The 27934-nt window shown below is 43.1% G+C and overlaps 1 protein-coding gene across 7 annotated transcripts in view; it reads left to right on the forward strand.

Moving 5' to 3' along the window:
* The window catches only part of ARMC8 (armadillo repeat containing 8), a 229174-nt gene that overhangs the window by 17589 nt on the left and 183651 nt on the right, over nucleotides 1-27934 (forward strand). For 4 of the 7 annotated variants that reach the window (XM_073633456.1, XM_073633457.1, XM_073633454.1 and 1 more), the window contains 3 exons: nucleotides 6931-6991; nucleotides 14778-14854; nucleotides 25134-25205. In XM_073633456.1, the coding sequence (XP_073489557.1) occupies nucleotides 6974-6991; nucleotides 14778-14854; nucleotides 25134-25205 (167 nt within the window). In that variant the 5' untranslated portion in view covers nucleotides 6931-6973. Of the gene's footprint in view, nucleotides 1-6930; nucleotides 6992-14777; nucleotides 14855-25133; nucleotides 25206-27934 lie in introns of those variants that run through there. The other 3 variants (XM_073633455.1, XM_073633458.1, XM_073633460.1) reach the window with 1 other exon arrangement.

Consider the following 27934-nt stretch of genomic DNA (forward strand, 5'->3'; position numbering starts at 1 on the left):
TTTTTCACACCAAATTGCCATTATAACAGGTTATTTCTCTCACATGGCATGTACAGTCCACAAATGAAACCCCAAAATATATTCTGCTGCTCCTCCTGAGTATGGCGATACCACATGTGTGAGACTTTTACACAGCCTGGCCACATACAGAGGCCCAACATTGAAGTAGCCCCTTCAGGCGTTCTAGGAGCATAAACTACACATCTCATTTCTCAACCACCTATTACACTTTTGAAGGCCCTGGAGCACCAGGACAATGGAAACGCCCACAAAGTGACCCCATTTTGGAAAGCAAACACTCCAACGTATAATCTATGAGACATAATGAGTCTATTAAATGGTTCATTTTATTCCTGAAGTTTTTGGAAAATGTGGAAAAAAAATGAAAACGCATTGAAAAGCACTCAAGTCACCTATGATGATTTCTGCCATCTCCACCACACTATCTGACCAAAAATCACATTTGGACTGTTTTTTTTCTATATACCTTCACTATATCCCGCGTATACATGGTGTTATTGGATTTTGGACACTAATTAACCTTGTATTTTTATTTTTATTGTTATCTATATTTTTATTATTTTTGGGTTTTTGTTTCTTTTTATATAAGTTGTGTTGTTTTTTTTTTTATTTTTTTTTATTTTTTTTTTTTATTATTATTATTTTTTGTATTAACACATGTGGACACATATATATCTCTCAGTGTGCAAGAGCAAAATTTATGCACTTTCCTTTTTAATATGTTGGGACTTTAGGTCTTTTACATTTTTTTTGTGATATTTGTGCAGTACATGCACTTTGCATATCATATTTGTAAGGGCACCTTTGTGATACTTTATATATTTCTTTATGTATTTGGATGCACTTAGCACATGCACTTTTAGGGCAGACCCTTGGTTTTGCATTTAGGATAAATTAACACAATCTTTACTCGTACTATTCACTTGACCTTCCAGGTTTGGTGTCTTTCTACTATTTCTGTTCTTCACAATAGATATTGGGTACATGATTTTAGGTTGTTGGTTAATGTACACGTAGGGCTAATCCTCAGCACACCTGTAATATAGTCCCTTTTCCCTGCAACGTATGGGTAAGCGCCACACACCCCCATTTTCATTTTATCTCTTTTTACACAAAGTTGTCCATTTATAAGATATTTCCAACACATAGCATGTACATAGCAAAATTGACACCCCAAAATGTATTCTGCTGCTCCTCCTGAGTATGGCGATGCCATATACAGAGTCCCAACATTGAAGTAGCAACTTCAGGCGTTCTAGGAGCCTAAATTAGACATCTAATCTCTCAACCACCTATTACACTTTTGAAGGCCCTGGAGCACCAGGACAATGGAAATGCTCACAAAGTGACCCAATTTTGGAAAGCAAACACCCCAACGTATAGTCTATGCGGCATGATGAGTCTTTTGAATGGTTCATTTTATTCCAGAAGTTTTTGGAAAATGTGGAAAAAAAAATGAAAATGCATTTTTTTTTTTTTTTTTTTTACACAAAGTTGTCCATTTATAAGATATTTCCAACACATAGCATGTACATAGAAAAAATGACACCCCAAAATATATTCTGATGTTCCTCCTGAGTATGGCGATACCACATGTGTGAGACTTTTACACAGCCTGGCCACATAGAGGCCCAACATCCAAGAAGCACCATCAGGTGTTCTAGGGACATAAATTACGCATCCAATTACCTTACAATCTATCACATTTTTGAAGGCCCTTCATATTTCTAACACAGCATGTACATACCAAGAATTACACCCTAAAATACATTCTGCTGAGTAAAGGGTAAACAAAAGATTACCTGTGGTTTTAGTAGTGCAATTGTCCACAGGAGGAGAGCCCTGATCCAGGCAGCAGGCAGGGACGTGGTCAGCGACAGTGAATGGAATTGTCCAGGAAGCAGGCAGGAATATTGTCCATAGTCAGTACAGGCAGGGATAGTGTCCATATACAGTCCAGGGTCAGTGCAAGTAGAGACGTTGCCAGCAGTGCCAAAATATTGGTCCTGGTAGTAATCAGGAACGCGGTCCAAGTAGCAGGGCAGGAAAGAATGGGGACAGGTGTAGAGGCTTCTCCCACCCATATCTCTTTGAAGCCTACGAGTCTCCAGACCCTAATCCGGAAATGAGAAAACTAAAAAATTAGTTTTCATCATCCAGAAAAACAATTCTGGAGCCCCTCACACATATGTGAGACCCCTGTGTTCCCACTAGCATAGCAGGGTAAAAGATCAATCCAAGAGGCAGGCAAAAAATATGGTCAAACAATCCAGGGTCAGTTCCAGAGCAGGCAGAGGTAGGTACAGTTTAGCGTTAGGCAGAAGCGTGGTCGTATAACAGGCCAGGGTCAGTTCCGGAGAAGGCAGAGGTATGTTTAGCGTTAGGCAGAAGCTTGGTCGTATAACAGGCCAGGGTCGGTTCCCGGAGAAGGCAGAGGTATGTACAGATGTACATTTCAGTGCAGTGGCATAAGGGGTGTGGAGGAAAATGACAGGAAATGAGAATTACGTTTACCATACTTCCCTAATAATGTAGAGAAGTATGGTAACGGCGGAAACATTCACCTATACAGAGGCCTGGTTGGGAAGGACAATCGGGACAATAATACGTGGTGTCTCTTCACTGGAGCATACCCGGCATTTCTTTTGACGTCTGTGGCCTGTTTCACGGGGGGGGGGGGGGATTTTGTCAGGAAAGTGGTGCTCGTGGAGTCTGCTCACAGAATCAGAGCAGATAGTTTCTGGTGGGCTTTCAGAGTACAAAAGGGCGGAAATAACTTCTTCTTGGTAGTGCAGATAGGATTTGGGGTTCTCTGTAGATTTTTGGTAAATAACATAAGTGTTATACATGGCCAAACTGAAAAAATAAATGGACAATTTTTTATACCAGTGGCGGGATTTTCTTGTGGGAAGGTAGGGTTCAATCATCTGATCGTTGAAGTCCACTCCTCCCATAAACAAATTATAATCGTAAACACAAGCTGGTTTCTGGACTGGGCCGTTTCTTCTGGGGACTTCTACGTAGGTGTCATTATGAATTGTCAGCATGTGGACGTTTCGTCTGTCCCTCCACTTGACAGCCAATAGCTCCTGGTTCCGCAAAGATGCCGTCTCCCCTTGTCGTAGTCTTTCATTGACAAGTTTTTGCGGGAAGCCCTTTCTATTAGCTCTTACTGTACCACATGCTGGGGTGTCTCTCCAGTGAAGGTTGCGGAAGAGGGGCAAGCTAGTATAAAAATTATCCACATAAAGATGGTATCCCTTTCCAAGGAGTGGATAGATAAGCTCCCAGACCACTCTTCTGCTGGCTCCAATGCACTCTGGGCATTCAGGGGGATGCAGTTGGGAGTCCTTCCCTTTGTACACCAGGAAGGCGTAGATGTACCCCGTGGCTCGGTCGCAAAGTTTGTACATTTTTACCCCATATCGGGCCCTTTTGCTGGGGATAAATTGTTTGATGCCCAGCCTGCCTGAAAATTTTACAAGGGACTCATCCACGGAAATATTCTGTTCGGGGGTATATAACTGGGGAAATTTTTTAGAGAAATAATTTAGGAGTGACCGAATTTTATATAATTTGTCAAAAACTGGGTCATTTCGGGGAGGGTACTTGGTGTTGTCATTGTAGTGGAGGAACCGCATAATCATAAGGTATCTTGATCTTGGCATAAGGGATGAGAAGAGTGGCATGTGGTGGATGGGTTTGGTAGACCAATAGGAGTACAATTGTTTTTTTTTTTTTTGTGAGTCACATAGTAAAAGTTAGGCCTAAGAAAATATTGAATCCCTCTACGGTTAGTTCTCCCCACTCATAGGGATGGGCGTAACTAGAGCCAGGGTTGCTTACTATGTGCTGCTGTGCGTAGAGGTTGCACTGGGCCACAATGGACGATAGTAAGTCTTCAGTGAAAATCAAATGAAAAAAAATCAAGCATGGCAAAATCATCGGTGTTCATCTGGACACCTGGCTGGGTGGTGAAAGGGGGGATATTTGCTGCTCCGGAATTAGGGGGAAGTCACAGGGGGTTTTGAAGGACATAGGGAAGGCTGGCATGGCCCCTATCCCTTTGGGGCTGAGATGACACCCTACTGGTGCCTGGCCTTTGTTGTAGTGGCTCTGCTCTCGAGGTGGACGGCCCTGCGCTGCTGGTAGTGGGCTGCTGCTCCACGCCAGAATGCCTTCTTTTCACGGGCACACATTCCTCTTCCAATTCTGTATCAGAAACGCTGCTTAGAACGGGTTCATAGGCCGAATCGGACAGAGACTCAGAGCTCCCCGCTGCTCTCAACGGTCATGCTTAGACGCTGGTAGGCCTCCTCGCTAGTAAAATATTTTTTTGCCATACTGGTGGCTGATGGGGCTGCACTGCAGAGCACTGTGGCGGCACTGGTGGGTACAAGCGGCACTGGTGGGTACAGGCAGCACTAGTGGGCACAGATGGCACTGACGTGACACTGGTGTGGCTCTGATGGCACTGATGTGGCGCAGATGAGCACTGATGGGCACTGGTGTGGCACAGAGGTAGTACAGATGACAGCACAGATGGCACTGTTGTGACACTGCTGGCCACTGCTAGAATAGTAAAACTCAGTTTGGCACACGATTTGCTCTCCTCTCCTCTCACGCTGCATCGGTGTGAGGAGAGGAGAGCAATGAACTTGTGATGACCCCGTTTGACAGTCTTTGTTGACATTTGTGATTGATCCGTCATTGGACGGAATGATCACGTGGTAACGGGCCGCTGTCATTGGCCCTTTATCGCGATCCATGTAGTGAACCCGGCAAGGATGGATGTTCCCGTGAGCGCGCCCCAGCGGGCGCGCGGGAACAATTCTCTGAGAGGACGTCACTGTACGCCCTCCCAGAGTTAACAAACTGCCCTGTAGCCGTCATTTGGCTATGGGCCGGTTATTAAGTGGTTGAGGAGATCTGTGGTGTCTCGTGTATATAGGAAGGCAAACCCACAACATTCAGTCAAGGATTCAATCCCAGATCCAATCTTTTCAATAATATTTGGATTATGGTACCTTTTGAATACCCTTATTTAATTGCTCTATATGATTCCAAAAACTTTTTTGTTATCTGACAGGATGGTTGAACATAAGTTGATCGGTCTTCTCTGGTTTGTATGTACATTTGCCTGCTACATGTGCTTGAAGCAGCATTTCTTGTGGAAGAGACTGGACACCCTGTTGGCTAATGGTGCTCTGGATGATCAATCACCTCAACCCCACTTCCTCTCTAGTTTTACAGGGCATGCCTGTGCCTTAAAGCAGGTGTCCCTAACTCCTGGGCCATGGACCAGTACCGGTCCTTGGCCTGATGATAGTTGGGCCACAGAGCAGGTGGTGAGTGGTGACCGTGGTCCGGACAAGATATCACCAACCGCAGTCGCTGCTTACCTCCTGCTGTATGGCCATTCCACTTAGCTTGTGTGTTCTCTCCCAGGTCTATCCACCTACGATGTCATGCTATGGGCAGGGGGCGGTAGGAGCTGCAGATCTGGACAGAGAGTAGGAGTCTTTTCATATTAACAAGTGGGTAGTCTCCCTCTTGTTAACATGAAAAGTTGGGCAGCTCCCACCCTCTGTTGGCTGCCACAAAACCAGTCCCTGGTGCCAAGAAGGTTGGGGACCGCTACCTTAAAGGATAGGTTCACCTTCACCAACATGTTATGTCACCCCTCCCCCCACATATTCTATCAGAATTTATACAGTATATTAACTGGTGATATAATAGCAACTGGATGTTTTAATTAGCTCCCTGAGATTACAATTTATTTCCCTATTAATGTTTTAGATGTTTAGTAGTTTTATTTTTTATATTTATGGCGATCTCATGTTTTAATATGTATCAACACCTGAAGAGGGAGCAATGGATGTTCTTTAACACATTGCGTTTTTATTGATTTTAATAATATTTTGGACTTTTGTTTATGTACTATTATTGTGATCCACCTCCTTAGTCTGTACTGTGTGGACCAAATTATAACAGCATTGTTGTTGAGCGTGCTACACCCTACCTTGGCACGTGTTGTTTAAGACCCTTTTTGAAGTGGACCGTGGGTTCCGGCTATGTAAGCTTGTCTGCCAGGTCGGAAATTGGTGTTTTATTGGCCATTTGCCGAGTAGCTCCAAGTCCCTTTTCAGTCGTAGAACAGCAAGCTTTTTTTCAGTGCGTGTTTTGGTGCATTTGTAGCGTGTTTTGTCATGTGACAAATGCGCAGCAAAAGGTGCATCTGCCACCTGCACTTGGAGTGCCATTTACAACACCACAAGCATGACCCACGATTGCAGTGTGTTTTTCATAAACGTGTGGCAAAACGCACATATTTGTGTGTTTTGAGCGATTAGGAAAACCGCAGGTGTGAGGATTTGTTGTCAGCTGCTGGAAGAGACTATATGCACAAGACTTTATTCTGGATCATCAAGCTCCCCATAATTAGTGTTGAATATTGAATATTGGATTGTTTACTCCAATCCATGGCTCTGTTAGAGATATTTACCCTCACTTCCTGTCCTGATGACAGCGCTCTATTAGATAGGAAGTGAAGAAAACACGGCAACGCAGACAAAAAAAAAATGCATTTGTTGAGTAACCGAGGGGAAGACTAGAACCTCTGTCTGATTTCCATTGCCATTTGTGTGATTTTTTTTTTTTTACTTCATATCCTATCATGTATAACAACTGTCCGCAGGACAGGAAGTGAGGGGAAGCCCTTGCATAGCAGTAAAAATGTGATGGGTTTTTTAACCATCCGCTCTAGCCAAAACAAGAAATACAACAATCGACAGAACATTCTATGCTTGTCCGCTGGCTCCTTTAAAATAGCCTCCCTCCACCCAGATTAAACTGACTTAATGCAGTATTTTGCGTCTGATCTATTAGATATAATGCAACCTTTTCTAGGTTCCAGCGGTCGGCTGCATTGGATTATGGAGCTCTCGTGGGAATGGAGCTAGAAGATAAAGTAAGGTTCTAAGAAATTGCTTGTTTGGGACAGTCTTAAATTTATATCTTACATAGACTAACACAATTATGTATTAATCCTCATTACAGGAAGAGGAAATGGGTACATTATTTAAAGATGAGCCCTATAAAGTTACAATGTTATCTCTTCTGTTCCATTAGACAAATCTTAAATTTGATTTGTTGAGGCTGGTGTTTTGTCTACAAATATATATATATATATATATATATATATATATATATATATATATATATATATATATATATTGTCTATATGTGTGTGTGTTTACACGCCCTGGCAGAATTCATGATTTATTGGCCATTTTTTAGAGAATATAAATGAGAACACAAACTTTTCTTTCACTTATGGTTAGTGTTTGGCTGAAGCCTTTTATTTATCAATCAACTGTGTTTACTCTTTTTAAATCCTAATGGCAACAGAAACTTCCCAAGTGACCCTGATCAAAAGTTTACATTCCCCAGTTCTAATACTGTGTATTGCCCCCTTTAACATCAATGACAGCTTGAAGTCTTTTGTGGTATTTGTGAATGAGGCCCTTCTCAGATGGTAAAGCTGCCCATTCCTCTTGGCAAAAAGCCTCCAGTTCCTGTACATTCTTGGGATGTCTTGCATGAACTGCATGTTTGAGATCTCCCCAGAGTGGCTCAATGATATTGAGGTCAGGGGACTGAGATGGCCACTCCAGAACCTTCACTTTTTTCTGCTGTAGCCAATGACAGGTCGACTTGGCCTTGTGTTTTGGATCATTGTCATGTTGGAAAGTACATCCCATGCGCAGCTTCCTGGCTGATGAATGCAAATGTTCTTCCAGTATTTTGACCAAATTTCCTGTGCCATTGCAGCTCACACATCCCCAAAACATCAGCGACCCACCTCCGTGTTTCACAGTAGGAATGGTGTACCATTCATCATAGGCCTTGTTGACTCCTCTCTAAATGAAGCGTTTATGGTTGTGGCCAAAAAGCTACATTTTGGTCTCATCACTCCAAATGACTTTGTGCCAGAAGGTTTGAGGCTTGTCTCTGTACTGTTTGGCGTATTGTAAGTGTGATACTTTGTGGCATTTGCGTAGTAATGGCTTTCTTCTGGCGACTCGAGCATGCAGCCCATCTTTCTTCAAGTGCCTTCTTTATTGTGCATCTTGAAACAGCCACACCACATGTTTTCAGAGAGTCCTGTATTTTACCTGAAGTTATTTGTGGGTTTTTCTTTGCATCACAAACAATTTTCCTGGCAGTTGTGGCTGAAATTTTTAGTTGGTCTACCTGACCTTGGTTTGGTTTCAACAGAACCCCCCCATTTTCCACTTCTTGATTAGAGTTTGAACACTGCTGATTGGCATTCTCAATTCCTTGGATATCTTTTTATATCCCTTTTTTTCCTATATTATATAGTTCAACTACCTTTTCCCACAGATCCTTTGACAATACTTTTGCTTTCCCCATGACTCAGAATCCAGAAACGTCAGTGCAGCACTGGCTGAAAGATGCAAGGGTCTGTCAGGAGTCCAGAAATTCATTGACCTTTTATACGCACACACACTAATTACAAGCAAACAGATCACTAGGTGAGGATGGTTATCTTTAATAGACATTCAAACCCCTTTGTGTCAACTTGTGTTGTGTATCAGGCCACAATCACCAGGGTATGTAAACTTTTGATCAGGGTCATTTGGGTAGTTTCTGTTGTGATTATGATTTAAAAAGTGTAAACACAGTTGATAATAAATGGCTTCAGCCAAACACTAACCATGAGTAAAAGAAATGTTTGTGTTTATCATTCATATTCTCTGAAAAATACTTTACAGTGCTGAAAAAGTACCCCCCTTCCTGAGATCTATCTATCTATCTATCTATCTATCTATCTATCTATCTATCTATCTATCTATCTATCTATCTATCTATCTATCTATCTATCTATCTATCTATCTATCTATCTATCTTTCTATTTCTATTATAATTTTTGCATATTTGTCATACGTAAATTATTCAGATCATCAAACAAATGTTAATATTACACAAATATAACCTGAGGAAATACCAAATGCAGTTTTTAAACGGTAATTTCATTTTATTAAGGGAAAAGAGCTGTCCAAACCTTCCGGGCCCTATGGGAAAAAGTAATTGCTAGCCCTCCCCCCTTCCTAAATGCCAGACCTGTTGAATCAATAAAGCACTTAAATAGAAGCTGTCTGAAAAAGTGAAGCATAAAAGATCTCAAAAAAGCAACACATCCCCTGATCTCAAGAAATACAAGAACAGATGAGAAACAAAGTAATTGGCATGTATTCGTCTGGAAACTGGTTACAAAGCCATATCTAAGGCTTTGGGACTCCAGCAAACCACAGGGAGAGCAATTATCCACAAACTGAAAAAACGATTACTCTAGAAGGTCCTAAAAGAACCCAGAACAACATCTAAAGAACTGCAGGCCTAACTTGCCTTAGTTAAGGTCAGTGTTCATGATTGGGCAATAAGAAAGCGACTGGGCAAAAATGGTATCCATGGGAGAGTTCCAAGACGAAAACCGCTGCTGACCAAAGAACACAAAGGCTCGCCTCGCATTTGCTATAAAAAAAATCTTGATTATCCTGAAGACTTTTGGGTAAATATTCTGTGGACTTATAAGGCAAAAGTTTAACTTTTTGGAAGGTGTTCGTCCTGTTATATCTGGTATAAAATGAACACAGCATTTCATAAAAAGAACATACCAACAGTCAAACGTGGTGATGGTAGAGTGATGGTCTTGGGCTGCTTTGCAGCTTCAGGACCTGGATGACTTGCCATAATTGAAGGAGAATGTCCGGCCATCAATTCTTGACCTCAAGCTCAAGTGCACGTGGGTTATGTAGCAGGACAATGATCTGAAACACACCAGCAAGTTCACTTCTGAATGGCTAAAAAAACCCCCCAAATTAAGGTTTTGGAGTGGCCTAGTCAAAGGCCAGACTTAAATCCGATTGAGATGCTGTGGCATGATCTTAAACGGGCTGTTCATGCTGGAAAACCCTCCAATGTGGTTGAATTGAAACAATTCTGCAAAGAAAAGTGGGCCAAAATTCCTCCACAGCGATTTGAAAGATGATTGATAGCAGTTGTTGCTGTCCAGGGGGGCACAACCAGCTATTATGTTTTAGGGAGCAATTACTTTTTTACATAGGGCCAGGCAGGTTTGGACAGTTGTTTTATTTTTTTTTTCCCCCTAAATTAATTAAATCATTTAAAAACTGCATTTGTATTTACGAGGGTTATCTTTGTGTAATATTATAATTTTTTGGTTTTTTTTGTTTGTTTGGTCTGAATCATTTAAGTGTGACAAATATGCAAAAAAAAACTTAAAAATCTGGAAAAACTTTTTCAGCACTGTAGATTCAGCTTTAAAATTTAGCCTTTGTGTGCGCCATTAGGGAGGATCTGAATCCTCCACACCCATCTTAAAGTGGAATTGCAGCTCAAACTTTTTCCATATTGGATGGAGCAGAAAAAGAGAAAGTGGAATTCCAATTATTAAAAGTAAAAATAAACTGCCCTTTCTCTTGCATTCATTGCCTCTCTTCTTAATCCATGACCAATAGGGTTTTATAGCCCCACCTACAGGAGTAGGACCCTAGGCAAAAAAAAAAGACTCAGGACTGCCCTTAGGAGGTGCTATCTGGACATAAAACCCCCTCTCTGCTATAGCCCTCCAGTCATTTCTGCTTGGTGTCTTCAGGAGTATGGACTTGTTGTTTCTGCTTGAATTCTGGCTTTGTTTTGGCATCCTTGGATGCTAGTTTGGCTGCAAGGTTTTGCAGATGGCTGTTTAGGACTCACAGGCATCCTTTGGGGTGGTTCGGTTTGTTGGCATGTTGCCCTGGGTTTTTTTCTCTATTCGTTTGCCCACCCCTCGTTGTGGCACTGCTTGGGGACATCCCGTTTGGTCATGAATTAAGAGAGGCCGTGTCCGTCAAATGTAAGGGAAAACTGGATTTTTTTGTTGCTTACTGTAAAATCCCCTTCTCTGAGTTCATTGAGGAACACAGCACCCACCCCTTTTATGGGACTTCCTCTTTGACCCTGCTTGTGACAGACTAGAGGCCTATAGCACAGAGGGGGTTTTAGGCTTAGAGAGGACTGCCCATAAGAGGTGCCGAGTCCTCCCCCCTTTTTTTTTTTCTGCCTAGTGTCCTCCTGTAGGTGGGGCTATAAAACCCTGTTTGGTCATGGATTAAGAAGAGAGGCTGTGTCCGTCAATGAACTCAAAGAAAGGGATTTTACGGTGAGTAACAGAAAATCCTGTTTTACTTATATGTATAATAAACGGTTCTACATTATTGGAGTTGTTAAATGTCTAATTCGAATCCAAACATCTAATTTAGACATTCATCTTCCCCTCCTTCGATGACCATGGTTTGTCTGTGCAGTCCAATGGGGCTGCTCACAGGCACTTCCTGGTACTGTTGTCCATGTCTCTTCAAGCAGCAAGGCCTGCCTAGCCACGCCCATCCATGATGTCACATTTTCTCTTGAATGGGGACATACTAGCATGCTCATTCAAGAGAGCTCTGACAGGAATTTATACTGGCTCCTCCCATCCCCCTAGCCTCTGGCTACAGAGCAGAAGGTACGTCACTTCTAAAAGTGAAGTCCCTAGGCCCAAATACACACCCACCGGCCTCCCATACACTATGAGCAGAAAGATCATTTTGGTCACAAACATGACAAGGATAAGCAAGAAAAGGTACAAACATGTCAATTTAAATTAATGATTGCGGGGGGGACCATTCAAATGCAAGCCTTTTCTTCCACGTTAAGATCTATTCCTCAGGTTTTATTGATGTCTGAAGGCCCGTTGAGATTTTTGTGATTTCACCGGGACAAAAAAGTAGAGGAACATCTTCAAAAGGCAAACAACCCGTGAAACAAAGCTCATTTTGAGTCTAACCTTTCTTTAGTAATAAAGGGTATTTTTTTTTTATTCTTTTTATTTCCTGTGTACGTTCTGGAGATTTTCTTTTACTACTTGTCCTTATGTGAAGTGAGGGAAAATGTCCTTAATGGGGACAAATAAAATGCACAGAAGTTCTTACCCTTCCCTACTGCATGCAAAGCGATAGGATAGTTTTGTCTTTTCTTGATTTCAATGTAATGTCCTGGGGGTTTACTTCATATTAGATTGCCTGAGAATTTGAACAAAATGGAGGCAGCTAATCAGATTTCCATTTTGGATCAAATGTTTTCAGTACAACTATTATCTGTCCAGGAATTTCTTTCTTTCTTTTTTTTTTTCCGTTGTTATTAGTTTTACGAAATAAAGTTAATGCAATTTAGTAAATGTTTGTTTTTACATTGTTGACGCTACCAAGAACGGTAAAGGCATACAGTAGTATCAAAATTGAGGGATATCAGTAAAGACCTGTATGTCACTTTGGTGGTACTCGCAACTGCTGAGCTTTTCATGAACAGTCCATGGTTTCAATTACCACCAGTTTTGACTCAAAAGGAAGAAAAAAAAACAACCATATAAGAAACAAAGTGGGGGTAAAGGAGGGGAAACAAACACTTGAACTACAATGAAGACTGTCTGAAGCTCTATGCAGCGGAGGAAGGCTGGCTTGCACCTTCCAGCTAGTCTAACCCCTTTCCAGAAGTCGATCAGTAGCGAGGGACTAACCCAGTGCAGGAACATCCTCTTAATGGAACTAGGTGCTCAAGACATACACGGGTTGTTGTTTCCGACCACTGTTTGAAAATAGTTTTATGGCAGTCATACTAGTCCTTAGTACTTTAAGCTACAAGTATGCTTAAAGTGTTACTAAACTCAGTAACATGAAAATCCCCCTCACAGTGCCCACAGCTTATAAATCTTTTTACATTAAAATACTGCCACTATATACCTTTTTGGATTGTCTGTATACCAGGGTTACATTATAAACTGCAGGGTTTCTCCAGTGCTGGGAGTTCAGGAAGGAGGAGATTTCCAGTTCAGCCTGTATACACGCCCACATGTGTGATGTCAATATCATGTGACCTGGCTATCTCTCAGAACAAGTAACTGTTTTCTCCAGCATAAAAGACACAACTGATGATGTGCAAGTCGACTACCCTGCCTGTGTTGCCCAGATACAGTGCAGGAGGGGAGGATCTGTGCATACAGGATAAAACTGCCTTTTTACACTATGCGGAGGATTAACCCCTTAAGTTCCACACTGAGTATAACAAGCATGTTAGTAACACTTTAAAGCCAGAACACCCAATCTACAAACTTGTTTGCAAGCTAGAAGATCACTATGACAGCCAGGCAACTAGCCTTTTCAGAAGGTGTTCAACAACTGGGACATTTATTATCTGAAAGCCTCAAAGAAGGTGGGCATGCTTAAGTCATTGCTCTCACTTGAACATGTGTGTAAGTTAGAGGAACTTTGAGCTCTGTAGTTTACTTTTCAACAGAAGGTGAGGAGAATCTTGAAACGTATAAAGCACCCTAAATACTCATCTGGTGGCTTCATATTAGAGCACATAATAGTACGTAATATTCATATACAGCATTTCAGACAAAAATATATATTTAAATTTTTTTTTTTATATACTCTTGACCAGTGTTAATTTAGTTGACTAAAATATTTTCGTCGACTAAATTAATACTATTTTAGTCAACTAAAATACGACTAAAACAATTCAGATGACTAACACGAAATTGAATTTATATCACAACAACTAAATCTGTGTCTGTAGTGCATGTTCAAACCTTAATACCATAAATAATTAACATGTTCGATCTTCACTCCAGGAGCATATGTTTGGCAGTTCTAAAGAAATAGTGCATTAAAATTTAACTAAACTCATTCGTTTTTAGTCGACTGAAATGTACTGGAGATTTTAGTCGACTAAAATACAACTAAAACAACTCAGATGACTAAAACTAAAATGCCATTTTATTCAAAAGACTAAAACTAAATCGAAATGTGATGTCAAAATCTAACCTTGCTCTTGACCATAAAAAAAACAAACAACAAAATGTCCGTTGACGCCTGCCCTCCATAAAGGGCAATGGATGGTCTGATCGGGTCCGCCTAAAAAAACTGAGCGGCGGACCCGCTCGGGCTACCCGTGTGAAAGGGGCCTTACCCATCATGTTATATGTCGGAAACCAGAATAAAACCAACCAGATTATCTTCCAGTATAGTGTGGGGTGGTGACAATGAAGAATTATAGTGGCGATGATGATTAGTGAAAAAGGAAAGCCCACTAATTGTTATGCAAAGTTTTGTTTGTTTTTTATCCATTATTTTAAAAATTCAAATGCAAGGAAAAAAATGATTGCTATTTTGTAAATTTATATTTTTTACAGTGGTGTGTGTTTTTTTTTTTTTTTTTTTTTTTTGCACTTTTAAAGTATGTACACTTTAATGTCACAGTATTTGTCAGGAAATGCTTTGCTGCAGAGTGGAGCTCACGGTCTATTTTTGATGCCAAGTTACAGGCAGACAAAAGTCAAAGTAACTTGTCCAAGGTCACAAGTAGCCCACATTAGTTTCAGACTCCATCTTCAGACTTTCTATCACACTCTAACCTCTGCGGTTTATAGCTTACCTGGTATGGTTTGAATAGGGACACATAAGTTCTTTATTCTGAACGCTGCAGTCCAGCAGAGATGATAATCATTTCTCCGTGTTTTGATATGTGGGTCAGCTTTTTTGTTAGAAAATTGAATTATAGAATGTTAAATATGTTTAGTATAAACCGTTCTGAAATAAGTAATACATATTTTTTTTTTATGTTTTTAGGAGGTCACAGCAAGCAGCCGTCACTATGTAGACAGACTCTTTGATCCTGATCCACAGAAAGTTTTGCGTGGAGTTGTGTAAGTACCATCATTCGTGATCCATAAAGTGTACACATTCAGAGGACATGTCCACATTTTAGAGCGGGGAAAATGTTCATGCTATGTTATGAAGCTTCAGGCTCGATTTTACATATATGCAGTGCAGGAAACGTTTCACATCCTGTGCATTTCCCGCATTGAAATCGCACGGCTTTCATGCGAACCGCAGCAGGTGTCAATGTTAAGTCAATGACGCCCCGAAACGGTTTGCAAAACGCAGTGCGATTGACAGAGTTAGATCGCATGGATGTGAACACCCATGGGATCTGTTTCCAGTGCAGGGGGGAAAAAAGGGTCCTGCGCTTTTTTTTTTTTTTTTCACGGATGTGATTTGAGCTGTACAAATGAATGGCTGAAATCGCACCGCACAGGCATTGCATATGATTTGCACAGGAAAGTGGTGCAATTCCTGTGCGAATAACATGCCATGTGCTGCACCGCATATGTGTACTGAGCCTCCAAGTGGTATTAAACCAGCTATTAGATGTGGTGGCTGCATTATTAAAACCCCCCCCCCCCTCTGTTTTCATCTAATGATCTGGGCAGTAACACACCTCCTTTATTAGAGTTTCCCACCCTGGATGGATTAGCAACAGACACCCTTTAGAAAGCAGCATTGTCAGTCTGGAGGGAGGACAGTTTTTTACATTTACTAGCAGATTTAGATACACTAACAAGTTGAAGTAAAACTCCAGCAAACCCTTTTTCTCAAGTCGTCTTCCAGGACGGCACCCTGAGAGATGACTGGTCCACCTGACAGGAAACACAATCAAAGAGGTTAAAACCCCCGCCCCTCCCTGTGCTCCTCAGTTTTTGATTGTGTTTCCCCACAGCAAAACCATTAGTTTTTTTTTCTTAAAGCCCTGAAGCCTGGGGCTAGTGGTCTCCCCCTGGGAGCCAGACCACAAGCTTGGGAAGCCTCCGGGTCCGGTAGGATTCTTCTGTCCTTCCTGGGGGCTTTCCCCATTCATCTTCCTTGAGGGGGGGGGGCAGCATCTGAAAGAGCCCCCCTAAGGACTGAAGAACCCTGGGTACAGTGGTGTACCCAGAACTTCAGGGGCCACTTTCCTGCTCCCCTCCTTACCTGTGTGGTTGCCGTGCAAAAAAGGAGTACTGGATTTCCTGTTTTTAATCAGCAATGTCCTTTCCTGAGGCAAAATGCTGTGTAGTTCTCCTTCCCCTCCAGAATTGTGGCTGTAGGACATGGGGGCGGCTGTGAGTTTCCCATCTGTCTCAGCCACGCTCACTGGGACTCGCATGGCCTGTCTGCGGATTGCGCCGTTTTCACTAGCCTTGGAGTCTGTGCTGGAGCCCAGGGGACGCTTGGCGCCATCTTCCCAGCGTCTGGGGAGATATGACATCGTTTCCTCCCCAGCACCGGAAGTGACCTCAGCGCGCCCGCGTCATTTCCGGTTCCGGTCTCCTGCAAAATGGCAGCGGCAAGAACACGCAAGGAGAAGGAGGGAGGATGCTGTTTTCCCCACACATAAGAGGACACAGGCCAAGAGGAGCAGGCGCCCACTACTCCTAAGTACGCCAGCTGCCATCCGATCCCACATGTGTGAGACACGGTGACTGGCAGAGGCTATCTACTAAACGCTAGCCTCATGGAGCGCAAGGAGAGACCCATGGGTCCACGGCCATGGAGGACACCACGGGGTGAGTCAGACCGGGCGCCAGAGGTTTAGATGGGGGGATGGTACCCCAACTCTTTTCCTCTGTGTGTCACAGTGCTGTTTTAATGTTATGCCTGTGTATCCTTTATTTCAGGGGAGGACGCCACTGCCCTTAGGGTTGCCAGCTGTCCTGTTAAATCCTCTACCCGTTCTAAAAGATGCGGGAATTGTAATGATAAATTACCCCTGGACCATTCCAAACCCTTTTGCTTTAAATGCATACAAAAGCTGACAGGGAAAGAAACATCTCAGATTATGAGAGACTTCCTCACAGTCCAAACTGAGATGCTGTTTACACTTAAGGCCTTTCAGACCTCCCTCAAGTCTAGGGACCCAGAACCTCGGACCAGTAAGGAAGGTGCCTCCTCTCAAGAGAGTTCCGCTTCATCCAGGGGGTCTAGAAGATGGGCAGAAACTCTGAAATCTCTCCTTTCTCAGGATTCGGTGGAGGAGGATGAATCCGAAGCCCCTGATCAGGGGTTTTCGGATGAGGGTTTAGTGGACAGCCAAGATGAGGAAGAAGGGGAAGACTCCAGATCTAGTAGGCATGTTTTTTCAGCCAACGACATGGAGGGCCTTTTTAGAGCTATCTACGTGTCTGAGGAGATACAGAAGCCCACGACTCAAGTCTCTGCTCAAGACAAAATGTATAGAGGCTTAGTTAAGCCCCAAGCCAGAGTTCTTCCAGTACATTCCGCCCTTAAGGATATTATCCTAAGGGAGTGGAAGGAACCTGAGAGGAAGCTCTTGAAATACAAAACTTGGAAGCCTAGATGCCCCTTTTAAAAAAAGAGGATGAGGAAAAGTTTTTCAAAACTCCTAGATTAGACGCCTCCTTGGCACAAGTCTCCAAACAGTCCGATCTTTCCTTTGAAGATGCTGATAACATCAAAGATCAGATGGATCGGCGAGCCGAGACTATTTTGCGCAGGGCCTGGGAGGCCAATGCTGCGGCTATGAGCCCCGCATTGGCCTCAGCTTGCGTAGCGAGAAACGCCGACATGTGGATCTCCAAATTAATAGATCACGTATCCCGGACCTCCAAGTCAAAGGAGGTCTTAGATTCGTTGGATGTGATAGGTAGTGCTGTTGCCTATTTAGCAGATGCAGCGGTTGAGACACAACTGCCAAATCCGGTGCCTTATTTAACGCAGCAAGGAGAGCCCTCTGGGTAAAAACTTGGGACGGAGATAATTCATCTAAAACCCGTCTGTGGCCTCCCTTTTCGATGGTTCCCTTCTTTTCGGTACCAGTTTAGACCAAGCCCTTGCTAGAGCTGCCGAAAAGGGGAAGACATTCCCTACTAAGCCTAGGAAGGATAAAAAGAATTTTTTTTCGAGGCCCCCAGGCAAAGAACCGTTTCCCAGATAAAAAGGTCTCTCTTAATAGACGTTGGGCGGCTGGAAGAGACAAACAAAAGGAGGTACAGTGGGGACGGAAAGTATTCAGACCCCCTTAAATTTTTCACTCTTTGTTATACTGCAGCCATTTGCTAAAATCATTTAAGTTCATTTTTTTCCTCATCAATCTACACACAGCACCCCATATTGACAGAAAAACACAGAATTGTTGACATTTTTGCAGATTTATTAAAAAAGAAAAACTGAAATATCACATGGTCCTAAGTATTCAGACCCTTTGCTGTGACACTCATATATTTAACTCAAGTGCTGTCCATTTCTTCTGATCGTCCTTAAGATGGTTCTACACCTTCATTTGAGTCCAGCTGTGTTTGATTATACTGATTGGACTTGATTAGGAAAGCCACACACCTGTCTATATAAGACCTTACAGCTCACAGTGCATGTCAGAGCAAATGAGAATCATGAGGTCAAAGGAACTGCCTGAAGAGGTCAGAGACAGAATTGCGGCAAGGCACAGATCTGGCCAAGGTTACAAAAAAAATTCTGCTGCACCTAAGGTTGCTAAGAGCACAGTGGCCTCCATAATCCTTAAATGGAAGCTGAAGAACCCTTCCTAGAGCTGGCCGTTCGGCCAAACTGAGCTATTGGGGGAGAAGAGCCTTGGTGAGAGCGGTAAATAAGAACCCAAAGATCACTGTGGCTGAGATCCAGAGATGCAGTCAGGAGATGGGAGACAGTTGTAGAAAGTCAACCATCACTGCAGCCCTCCACCAGTCGGGGCTTTATGGCGAGTGGCCTGATGGAAGCCTCTCCTCAGTGCAAGACACACGAAAGCCTGCATGGAGTTTGCTAAAAAACACCTGAAGGACTCCAAGATGGTGAGAAATAAGATTCTCTGGTCTGATGAGACCAAGATAGAATTAAGGCCAAAAAGTTCTAAGCGGTATGTGTGGAGAAAACCAGGTACTGTTCATCACCTGTCCAATACAGTCCCAACAGTGAAGCATGGTGGTGGCAGCATCATGCTGGGGGAGGTGTTTTTCAGCTGCAGGGACAGGGCGACTGGTTGCAATCGAGGAAAAGATGAATGCGGCCAAGTACAGGGATATCCTGGACGAAAACCTTCTTCAGAGTGCGCAGGACCTCAGACTGGGCCGAAGGTTTACCTTCCAACAAGACAATGACCCTAAGCACACAGCTAAAATAACGAAGGAGTGGCTTCACAACAACTCCGTGACTGCTCTTGAATGGCCCAGCCAGAGCCCAGACTTAAACCCAATTGAGCATCTCTGGAGAGACCTAAAAATGGCTGCCCACCAAAATTTACCATCCAACCTGACAGAACTGGAGAGGATCTACAAGGAGGAATGGCAGAGGATCCCCAAATCCAGGTGTGAAAAACTTGTTGCATCTTTCCCAAAAAGACTCATGGCTGTATTAGATCAAAAGGGTGCTTCTACTAAATACTGAGCAAAGGGTCTGAATACTTAGGACCATGTGATATTTCAGTTTTTCTTTTTTAATAAATCTGCGAAAATGTCAACAATGCGTTTTTCCGTCAATATGGGGTGCTGTGTGTACATTAATGAAAAAATGGAAAAAAATTAACTTAAATTATTTTAGCAAATGGCTGCAATATAACAAAGAGTGAAAAATTTAAGGGGGCCTGAATACTTTCCCTCCCCACTGTATTCTCTTTTCCATCCAGAAGTCGGCGGACAAGACCCCTAAATGACATTCCAGTAGGGGGAATGCTTTCCCACTTCATCTCTCAGTGGGAAGGGATCACTCAGAGCCCCCCTATTCTCCAGATCATAAGAGTGGGATACAGTCTGGAGTTTCCTCCCCTCCACCCCCGAAGTTTCTCTTAACCCACCTACCCAGGGACCCCCTCAAGGCAGCGGGAATTCTGCAGAATGTCGGGGAACTTGCCAATCAAGCTGTCATAGTGCCAGTCCCAGAGGGTCAGCGGGGTCAGGGCTTTTACTCCCACATCTTTGTGGTACCAAAGCCCTCAGGAAGGTATCGCCTCATTATTAATTTGAGGAGCCTCAATGCTTTCCTGCGGTACAAGAAGTTCCGCATGCAGAGTATTTATTCTCTCAGAAAGCATCTCCTCAAGGACGTGTTTATGGTAACTATAGATTTGAAAGATGCCTATCTCCACGTCCCTATTCTTCAAGATCGTCAGGTCTTCCTAAGATTCGCAATTGCCTCCCCACAAGGAAATCAGCACTGGCAGTATGCGGCCCTCCCTTTCGGACTGGCGTCCAGTCCAAGGGTATTTACGAAGGTCCTGGCAGAATCTCCCTGCATCTCCAGGGAGTGGCGTGGATCCCTTATTTAGACATTCTGATTTACAATCAGAATTGAGATTATCTGCTCTCCGACCTAGCCAAAGTAGTGAAAACCTTGGAATCTCTGGGGTGGATCATCAGCAAGGAGAAAGCCTCGCTGATCCTTGCCCAGACAAAAGTATACCTGGGATTCCTCGTGGATTCCTCGGAACAAAAACTCGTTCTACCTCAGGGCAAGGTAGAGGGCCTAATTTCAGTGGTTACGTCCCTGCTAGAGGCAAAGATGATCTCCTACAGAGGCTTTATGAGGGTTCTGGGTCTAATGACTTTGTGTATCCCAGCAGTTCCGTGGGCTCAGCTACACCCCAGGACCCTCCAGCACTTCCTTCTGTCCTCTTGGGACAGGGAAAGAAGGACTCTGGATATTAAAGTTGCCATTCCAGTCGCAATAAAATTTCCTTTGCTGGTGACTTTATCCTCAGTGGCTTCAGGGGGGTCTCCTTTGGAACCAGCTTCAGCCTCTCAGGATAGCTACCGATGCGAGTTCCTGGGGTTGGGGGGCCCACCTGGAGGAACTACGAGCCCGGTGTTCCTGGGGCCCGAATCAGAGAAGGGCCTCCTCCAATTTTCAAGAGCTTTTGGCCGTCAGGGAATCATTAAAGGAAGGATCAAGGACAGAGAGGTCCAGATTCTTTCAGACAATGCCACGGCTGTGGCATTCCTAAATTACCAGGGAGGCACCAGATCTTGCGCTCTTCTGACCTTGGCACTAGAGATCTTTGGCTGGGCAGAGCTTCGGATTCTCTCCATTTCTGCAGTGCATATAAAGGGAACTTTAAACATCGAAGCAGACTATCTCAGTCATCAGCCGATTCTCCAGGGGGAATGGGAGTTGAATCCCGATGTGTTCTCCCTGGTATGCTGGCATTTTGGCGATCCAGAGATCAATCACATTGCCTGCAGAAGGAACAGAAGGGTAAATAGATTCTTTTCTCTCTCCCTTAAAGAAGGCTCGGGGAGGATAGATGCATTGGCCCAGGTTTGGAACTTCCAGTTGGCCTATGCCCCCGCCCCCCCCCCCCCCCACCCCACGGGCTGATTCCGAGAGTTCTTCAGAAGTTGTTTCAGAAGGCAGTTTGATCCTAATCGCCCCATGGTGGCCCAAGAGGGCTTGGTTTCCAACCTTACAGAGTTGGTCCAAATCCCCGCCTCAGCATCTGCCTGTTCGGCAGGACCTTCTCCTTTTAGGGTCCAGTCTGCCTATCTGACAGAGTAGTGGATACTCTTCTGCTAAGTAGGAAGCCAGTCACAAGGCGTATTTAGGCTAAGACCTGGGGGGTTTTCCCTCGCAGGTATCAGGCAAGAAGGACTTCCCAGCAAGAAATTCCTGCCATCCTGGATTTTCTCCAGGATGGCGCAGATCAGGGGCTGGCAACCAAGACGCTTAAGGTACAGGTTGCAGCCTTGTTCTGTTTTTTGGACAAACGCTTGGCGCTAGACCCCCTGATCAAGAGGCTCTTATCGGTCAGAGATAGGTTTTCCCCTGTTCACTTGTCTAGATTTCCGCCATGGGACCTTGCCTTGGTTTTAGAGGGGTTAACCAACCAATAGCTCCATTTGAGCCATTAGATCAAATTCCCCTCAAAATTCTCACCTTTAAGTTGGCTTTTCTACTGGCAATCACATCAGCCAGGAGGATAAGCGACATTCAGGCCTCTTCAATTAAAGAACCATTTTTTCGTTTGCTGGAGGACAGGGTAATACTTAGGCAGGACCCCCTGTACCTCCCCAAGGTAGCATCCAAGTTCCATAGAACTCAAAAAGTTTTTTTTTATAACAATCCCCAAAATGAGAGGGAAATTTAATTTCATTGTCTAGATGTCAGACCTCTGTTAATTTGTTTAGAAAAAGTTAGAGTTTAGAAGGTCCAGCCATCTATTAGTTAACTTTTCCGGCCAAAAGAAAGGCCACCAAGCATCTAAAGCATCCATAGCAAGATGGATTAAACATGCTATTTCCTTAGCCTATGAGCATTCTGGTACAGCAGTCCCGAGGGACCTTAAGGCACATTCCACTCAATCTCTGGCGACCTCTTGGGCAGAAAGGGCTGGAACTTCGGTGGAGCAGATATGTAAAGCCGCTACATGGACAAGCCAGAACACCTTTCTGAGGCATTATAGAGTGGAGTTACTGTCCCCTCAGGATCTGGTGTTTGGTAAGAAGGTCCTACAAGCTTTTGTCCCGCCCTAAGGTAGGCTTTACATAAATAAAAACTGACCATTATAAGCACCCCTGTCAATGGTAAATTTGTCTCAACCTTCTAACTGCTACATTTGCAGGACAGCTTGTTCTGTTGAAAAAACTGCTTACTGGCCGGATCACCAGACGAAAATAAAACAAATACAGCCATCACATCTAAGCATTTGAAAGCTGCAATATAATGTTTGCTTTTGGGTTTAATACCACTTTAAATGTATGCAAGATTCATTTTTCTCACATTGCCTAATTTTCATAACATTACTTGCTTTGTGTCCTCACCTTTTTAAAATGCATGTCAAGTCCTGCACACCTTCAACCGCTGGACACAAATCGAAAAGCTATGGTTAGCCCCTGTACATCCGAATTCACTGTTATGGAGTTCTGATGTAACTTCCGAAAATTTGCAGTTACTAGGGCCAATGTCCCTCCTACATGAGCTATGGAGGCGTGCAAGATTGACATACCCACTCACCACCTCTTCATCACCGGTCACGTCCTTCTTATTTACTCCCAACATCCCGGACAGCTTGACCTCTCAGATGTCCCATTTCTGGATGGAAAAGAACCTATTCCGCTATGGCCAATTGATAGACCCCAGGACCCGCATTTTAAGGTCATTTCAAGATCTGCAAAGAGAATTTGATATCCCCAAACAGGCCTTCTTTAGCTACTTACAAATACGACATTATGCACAATCCTTAGTCCCTGACCTTCGTTTCTCCCCGCTAACTGAGTTCGAAAAGTTGTGCTTAGAGAGCTCATCCCCTAAAGGCATGATTTCACAAACCTACCAGCTCCTAACGCATGATTTTTCACCAGAAGGTCCCCGGCATGTATACATGGGCAAGTGGGAGCGAGCTCTGGGTGTAGATCTACCTCTCCACATATGGCAGCTTATCTGGTCTCAAGCCACTAAAAGCTCTATGTGTATGCTATATAAAGAGAACCAGTACAAGATTTTGTTCCATTGGTATCAGACCCCTGACTTGCTCCACTCCATGTGTCCACTGTCTGACTCTCGCTGCTGGCGGTGCCATAAGGACAAGGGGACGCTATACCATATTTACTGGACATGCCCCCTGATTGTGCCGTATTGGGAAATGGTTCACTCCCTCCTGGGGGCCATCCTTGGTGCGGAGGTGCCCTTCGATCCGAAGGTTTTTGTGCTGGGTCTCCCACCAATCTCCCTCCCTAAAAGATCCAAGAAACTTCTATCACATATACTCACTGCCGCACGCTGTTTGGTGGCATTAAAATGGAAACAGAGGGAACCACCTTCGGTGTCGGAGCTGCACTCCAGGATCAGGGAGGTCAAGAGGATGGAGTATCTCACGGCCTCCTTAGCTGGCAATCTTGAGAAACATAATCAAGTATGGGAACTATGGGTCCTTTTTGAAAATCCCATAACCTAAACCGTCACAAGACGGTCTCGGGAGGAATGGTGTTTTTCTTTGGTGGGGGGGGGGGGCTGGGCTCCTGGGGCGGAGCGCAATCCCGACCGGTGACCGGTGATGAAGAGGTGGTGAGTGGGTATGTCAATCTTGCACGCCTCCATAGCTCATGTAGGAGGGACATTGGCCCTAGTAACTGCAAATTTTCGGAAGTTACATCAGAACTCCATAACAGTGAATTCGGATGTACAGGGGCTAACCATAGCTTTTCGATTTGTGTCCAGCGGTTGAAGGTGTGCAGGACTTGACATGCATTTTAAAAAGGTGAGGACACAAAGCAAGTAATGTTATGAAAATTCATTCTTCTTCTTCCCTACCCAATTCTACTCATCCCATCCTGGACTTTCTGCTAACCCCCCTTCTTCTCAATTCTTCTCTATATCTCCTAATCTTATACTTTCTCCTATCAACCTCTTTTCTTTTTTTTTGTTGTTATGTTGTACAAGGTATACAACCAGTGGTATAAAACTAAAGTTTGTCCACCTAGTATAATTATTTCTTATTTTTCATTCACTCAGGCAGACATATACAGAGACGCTAGCTTCATGTTATGATTGTTATCAGAGCTGGGCTCTTTTCTGGAAATAATTACTGCACTTTATTATGTATCACCGTGTACTTCAATCTACTATTTGTGTTCATTTATGGAAAATTTAATAAAAATTGTCAATTTAAAAAAAAAAAAAATGCATGTCAAGTCAAAATATATGCTTAGTTTTTGATAATATGGAAAAGGATTGCATTATGAATTACGAAAATTTTCTTGCTATCTGGGACTCCATTGCAGATCTCACCTCACTTCCTATTCTGCTGACAATCTTTTACCAGACCGGAAGCGAGGGGAATGCTAAAAACAGCAACACAAAGAATACAATTTTTTCTTTTTTTTCTTTTATCTTTTTTTTCTTTTTCTTTTTTTTCTTTTTTCTTTTTCTTTTTCTTTTTCTTTTTCTTTCCATCCCAAACTTTTTTTGGGCTGCAGTGTTTTTGAGAACCTTTCTGCTTCACGCCATGGCCACATCTCTCTGCCAAGTCTAACCACAAAGTCCACATACTGTCTACCTTGAGCATACAAATGTGCACTGCGTGCTTTTGTGTGTTTGTTTTTTAAATTGTCTCTGTGAAAGTGATTAAAAACTGTTTGTATTATAATTTTGATAAATCATTCTGGCCCTGTTTTTATATTTCTTTTTTTATTTTCAATTCAACAGAGATATGAAAAATGCAGTGATTGGAAACAACAAACAGAAAGCCAACCTCATAGTTTTGGGAGCAGTGCCAAGGTACATACTGTGACTGTCAGCAGCCGCTGTCTGGCAGCCTGCTTGTGAATTCCGAGTTTACTATGGGAGCTGGTGTTCAGTGTTCTCTGTGAAAAATCTAAAAATGGTTCTAAAAAAAAAAACATTTTGGTTTATTTTAGAAACTACACAGTAGCTATAGTCTATCAACAGTCACTGAAAAGAGGTCTTCTGCCTTTGCCAGCCTGTAAGCCCCATTCACATATAGGCCTTGTGCACATGGCATAAAAAACACTGCTTTTACAGGCATACAGAAAAAAAAAATATATATATTTATTTATTATGTCTCCAAACGCAGTTCCATGTTCGGCTATGTGGCCATGCCCTTCAGGCATTTAGATCAGTATATGAACAGCTTAGTTTAGAGGCATAAAAAATAAACACACCAAAGCTGCGTTCAGAGAGGAGCTTATGAGCATAATTTATGTGCGTACATGAGCATAGACATGTGTGTATGAGCATAAATGTATTCCAATGGCCAGAATAAATTAATATTCTGGCCAGTAAGATGCATTTTCTGTCAATGCCATATGCACATAAACGCACATACATACACAACATTAGAGACAGAAAAAAAATAAAAATTTTGGAGCATACATTTATACGGCAGTGTACATGAGGCCATAAGTGGCATATGAAGAATGTAGCTTTCAAAAGAAGGCAAGAGAAGCATAGGGATTAAACAAAACAAAAAAAAAAACATAGCCACTTCAGTCCAATGCTGCATCTGTCCCTCGCTGCCTCTTGGACTGAGAACTGAGCAATCAATGACCACAGATAGCTTAGTCCTCGGTCTTCAGTTAGCAGAAAGCCGGTTACTGTCAGTCACCAGCTCTCCGCTCTGCACCTTCAGCGCTCAATGGAGCGACAGGCTGTGGAGGGGGCAGGAGTGACTGGCTCAGACTCTCAGAGGCGTGCTGAGAGGCTGAGCCAGTTTCCGGTTCAGGGATCTGGGTGGATCCCGACATTAAAGTCAGGATCACTACAGAGTCTGGACCTGTTGAGGGACGTCAGCCAACAGTGGACTTTTTAGCCTGCTGACGGCTGAATACGGATCACAGGAGTGCAGAACTATCTGCACTCCTATGACCCACAGAAGTAGGGCCAAAAGAGCTTTGGCCTTCTCTTTTAATAATATGCCATACTTTTGATGATACTGTACTAAGAATTGGGTTTACTTTTATGCCTGTGGAAGTGTATTATGCAGCAGGTGTTTAGCTAGGTTGCAAGCATCTACTATGAGATTGCAGAAAGCACATGAAATGTAGTTTAAAGCCACATGTGTCTCCTAAGCCAATGTTTGTAAGCCACTGTGAGCCTTTCTGCATGGATGGGCATCACTCCAATGGTGGCCTTGTACATTGTCGCAGATAGCTTCAGCAAAAACTTTGTATTTATTTATCCTTTTTCCCTTTTGGGGTGAACTCCGCATCAATCGCTGTTTGGACAGAAAGTGAGTAGAAATTTCTTCAATGGAAAAAACAGACAAACACATTTTTTTTTTACCCATATGACAATGTATTTGTTTCTCTGCAGTTCATTCCAGGCTACAACAACATCCTTTTATTTTTACTATGGTTGTTTCAGGAACAGCAAGTTAAGCCAGCCGTAAATGGAGCGATTTTCTCCCAACAACCTATGGTTGCAGGAAAGAAAGTCGATCGATTCCCCCATCAGCACTGTGTGACTCTTTCCCCCAAAGCTGTTGTGTTCTCCTGGCAGGTGGTGTGGGGGGAGCCATCCTGGCCGGGAGAACACAGTGGTTGTTGCTAGCAGCTGTAGCCACTGACAATAATCGCATGAGAAATCTGATAGCCTGGTTGTACTCAAGTTGATCAATCGATCAACTTGGGTACATTCAACCAGCCCATACATGGCTCGCATCTCGGCCGGTCCCTGATGAACTGTTTAAAACCGTCTATGGCCGGCTTTAGAGAAACTCTTCTAACATCGAAGACAGAAGTAGAAACCTATACCCAGAACTAAAAGAAAAAAATAGACTGCAGGTAGGCTTTTATTTTGGTCTCTGCCAGTATAGCAAACATAAATTGGTGCCATACAGTCCAATGAGAGCACCAAACAAATCCAAGAGTCCAAAGTTTTTAAGTATAAAATTGGTTTACAGCAGAAAAAAAGTCAACAGGGTTCAGGAATTTTGACTGTGCTCATATATACTTAGATAACCAAACACCAGATAGATCTGTGGTCTTCTGCTTGGTACAGTTTCAAAAGGCAAGTTCTAATAATTGCAACATATAAAAGTTTAAAAGAATCACATATGATGCACAATACAAAATTCTATTTTTTTTTGACACACTGCAAAGATTACTCATCCATTTGCATTATACTGAGTGTTAGTTTTGCAGGTAACAGGTACACAGATAACAGGTTGAAGTCAAGCCATTTTTGTAGATGGCTCCACTTAGTCAGGTCTAACAGTGAAAGGGCTAAAAGATCCATGCAATTCTACTGATCTCAGTATAGTGGCCACAATTAGTTTTATGGCATCATATGGTTATAGCAATCTAAGGCAACACCTTAGAAAAATGACAACTGGGTTATAGTTCTCTGTGGGACTAAAGCCCTACAGAGGTCCAGAATATAATGTCGTCTTAACCTAAGATGGTAATGTTGGAGGAGACCTTTCCTCCCTTCCCAATCCACAGAATAAAAATGAGTCAAAAAAAAAATGTTTTTTTTTTTTTTCCTAG

The sequence above is a fragment of the Aquarana catesbeiana genome, linkage group LG06 (genome assembly GCF_042186555.1).
Source record: "Aquarana catesbeiana isolate 2022-GZ linkage group LG06, ASM4218655v1, whole genome shotgun sequence".
Classification (NCBI taxonomy): Eukaryota; Metazoa; Chordata; class Amphibia; order Anura; family Ranidae; genus Aquarana; species Aquarana catesbeiana.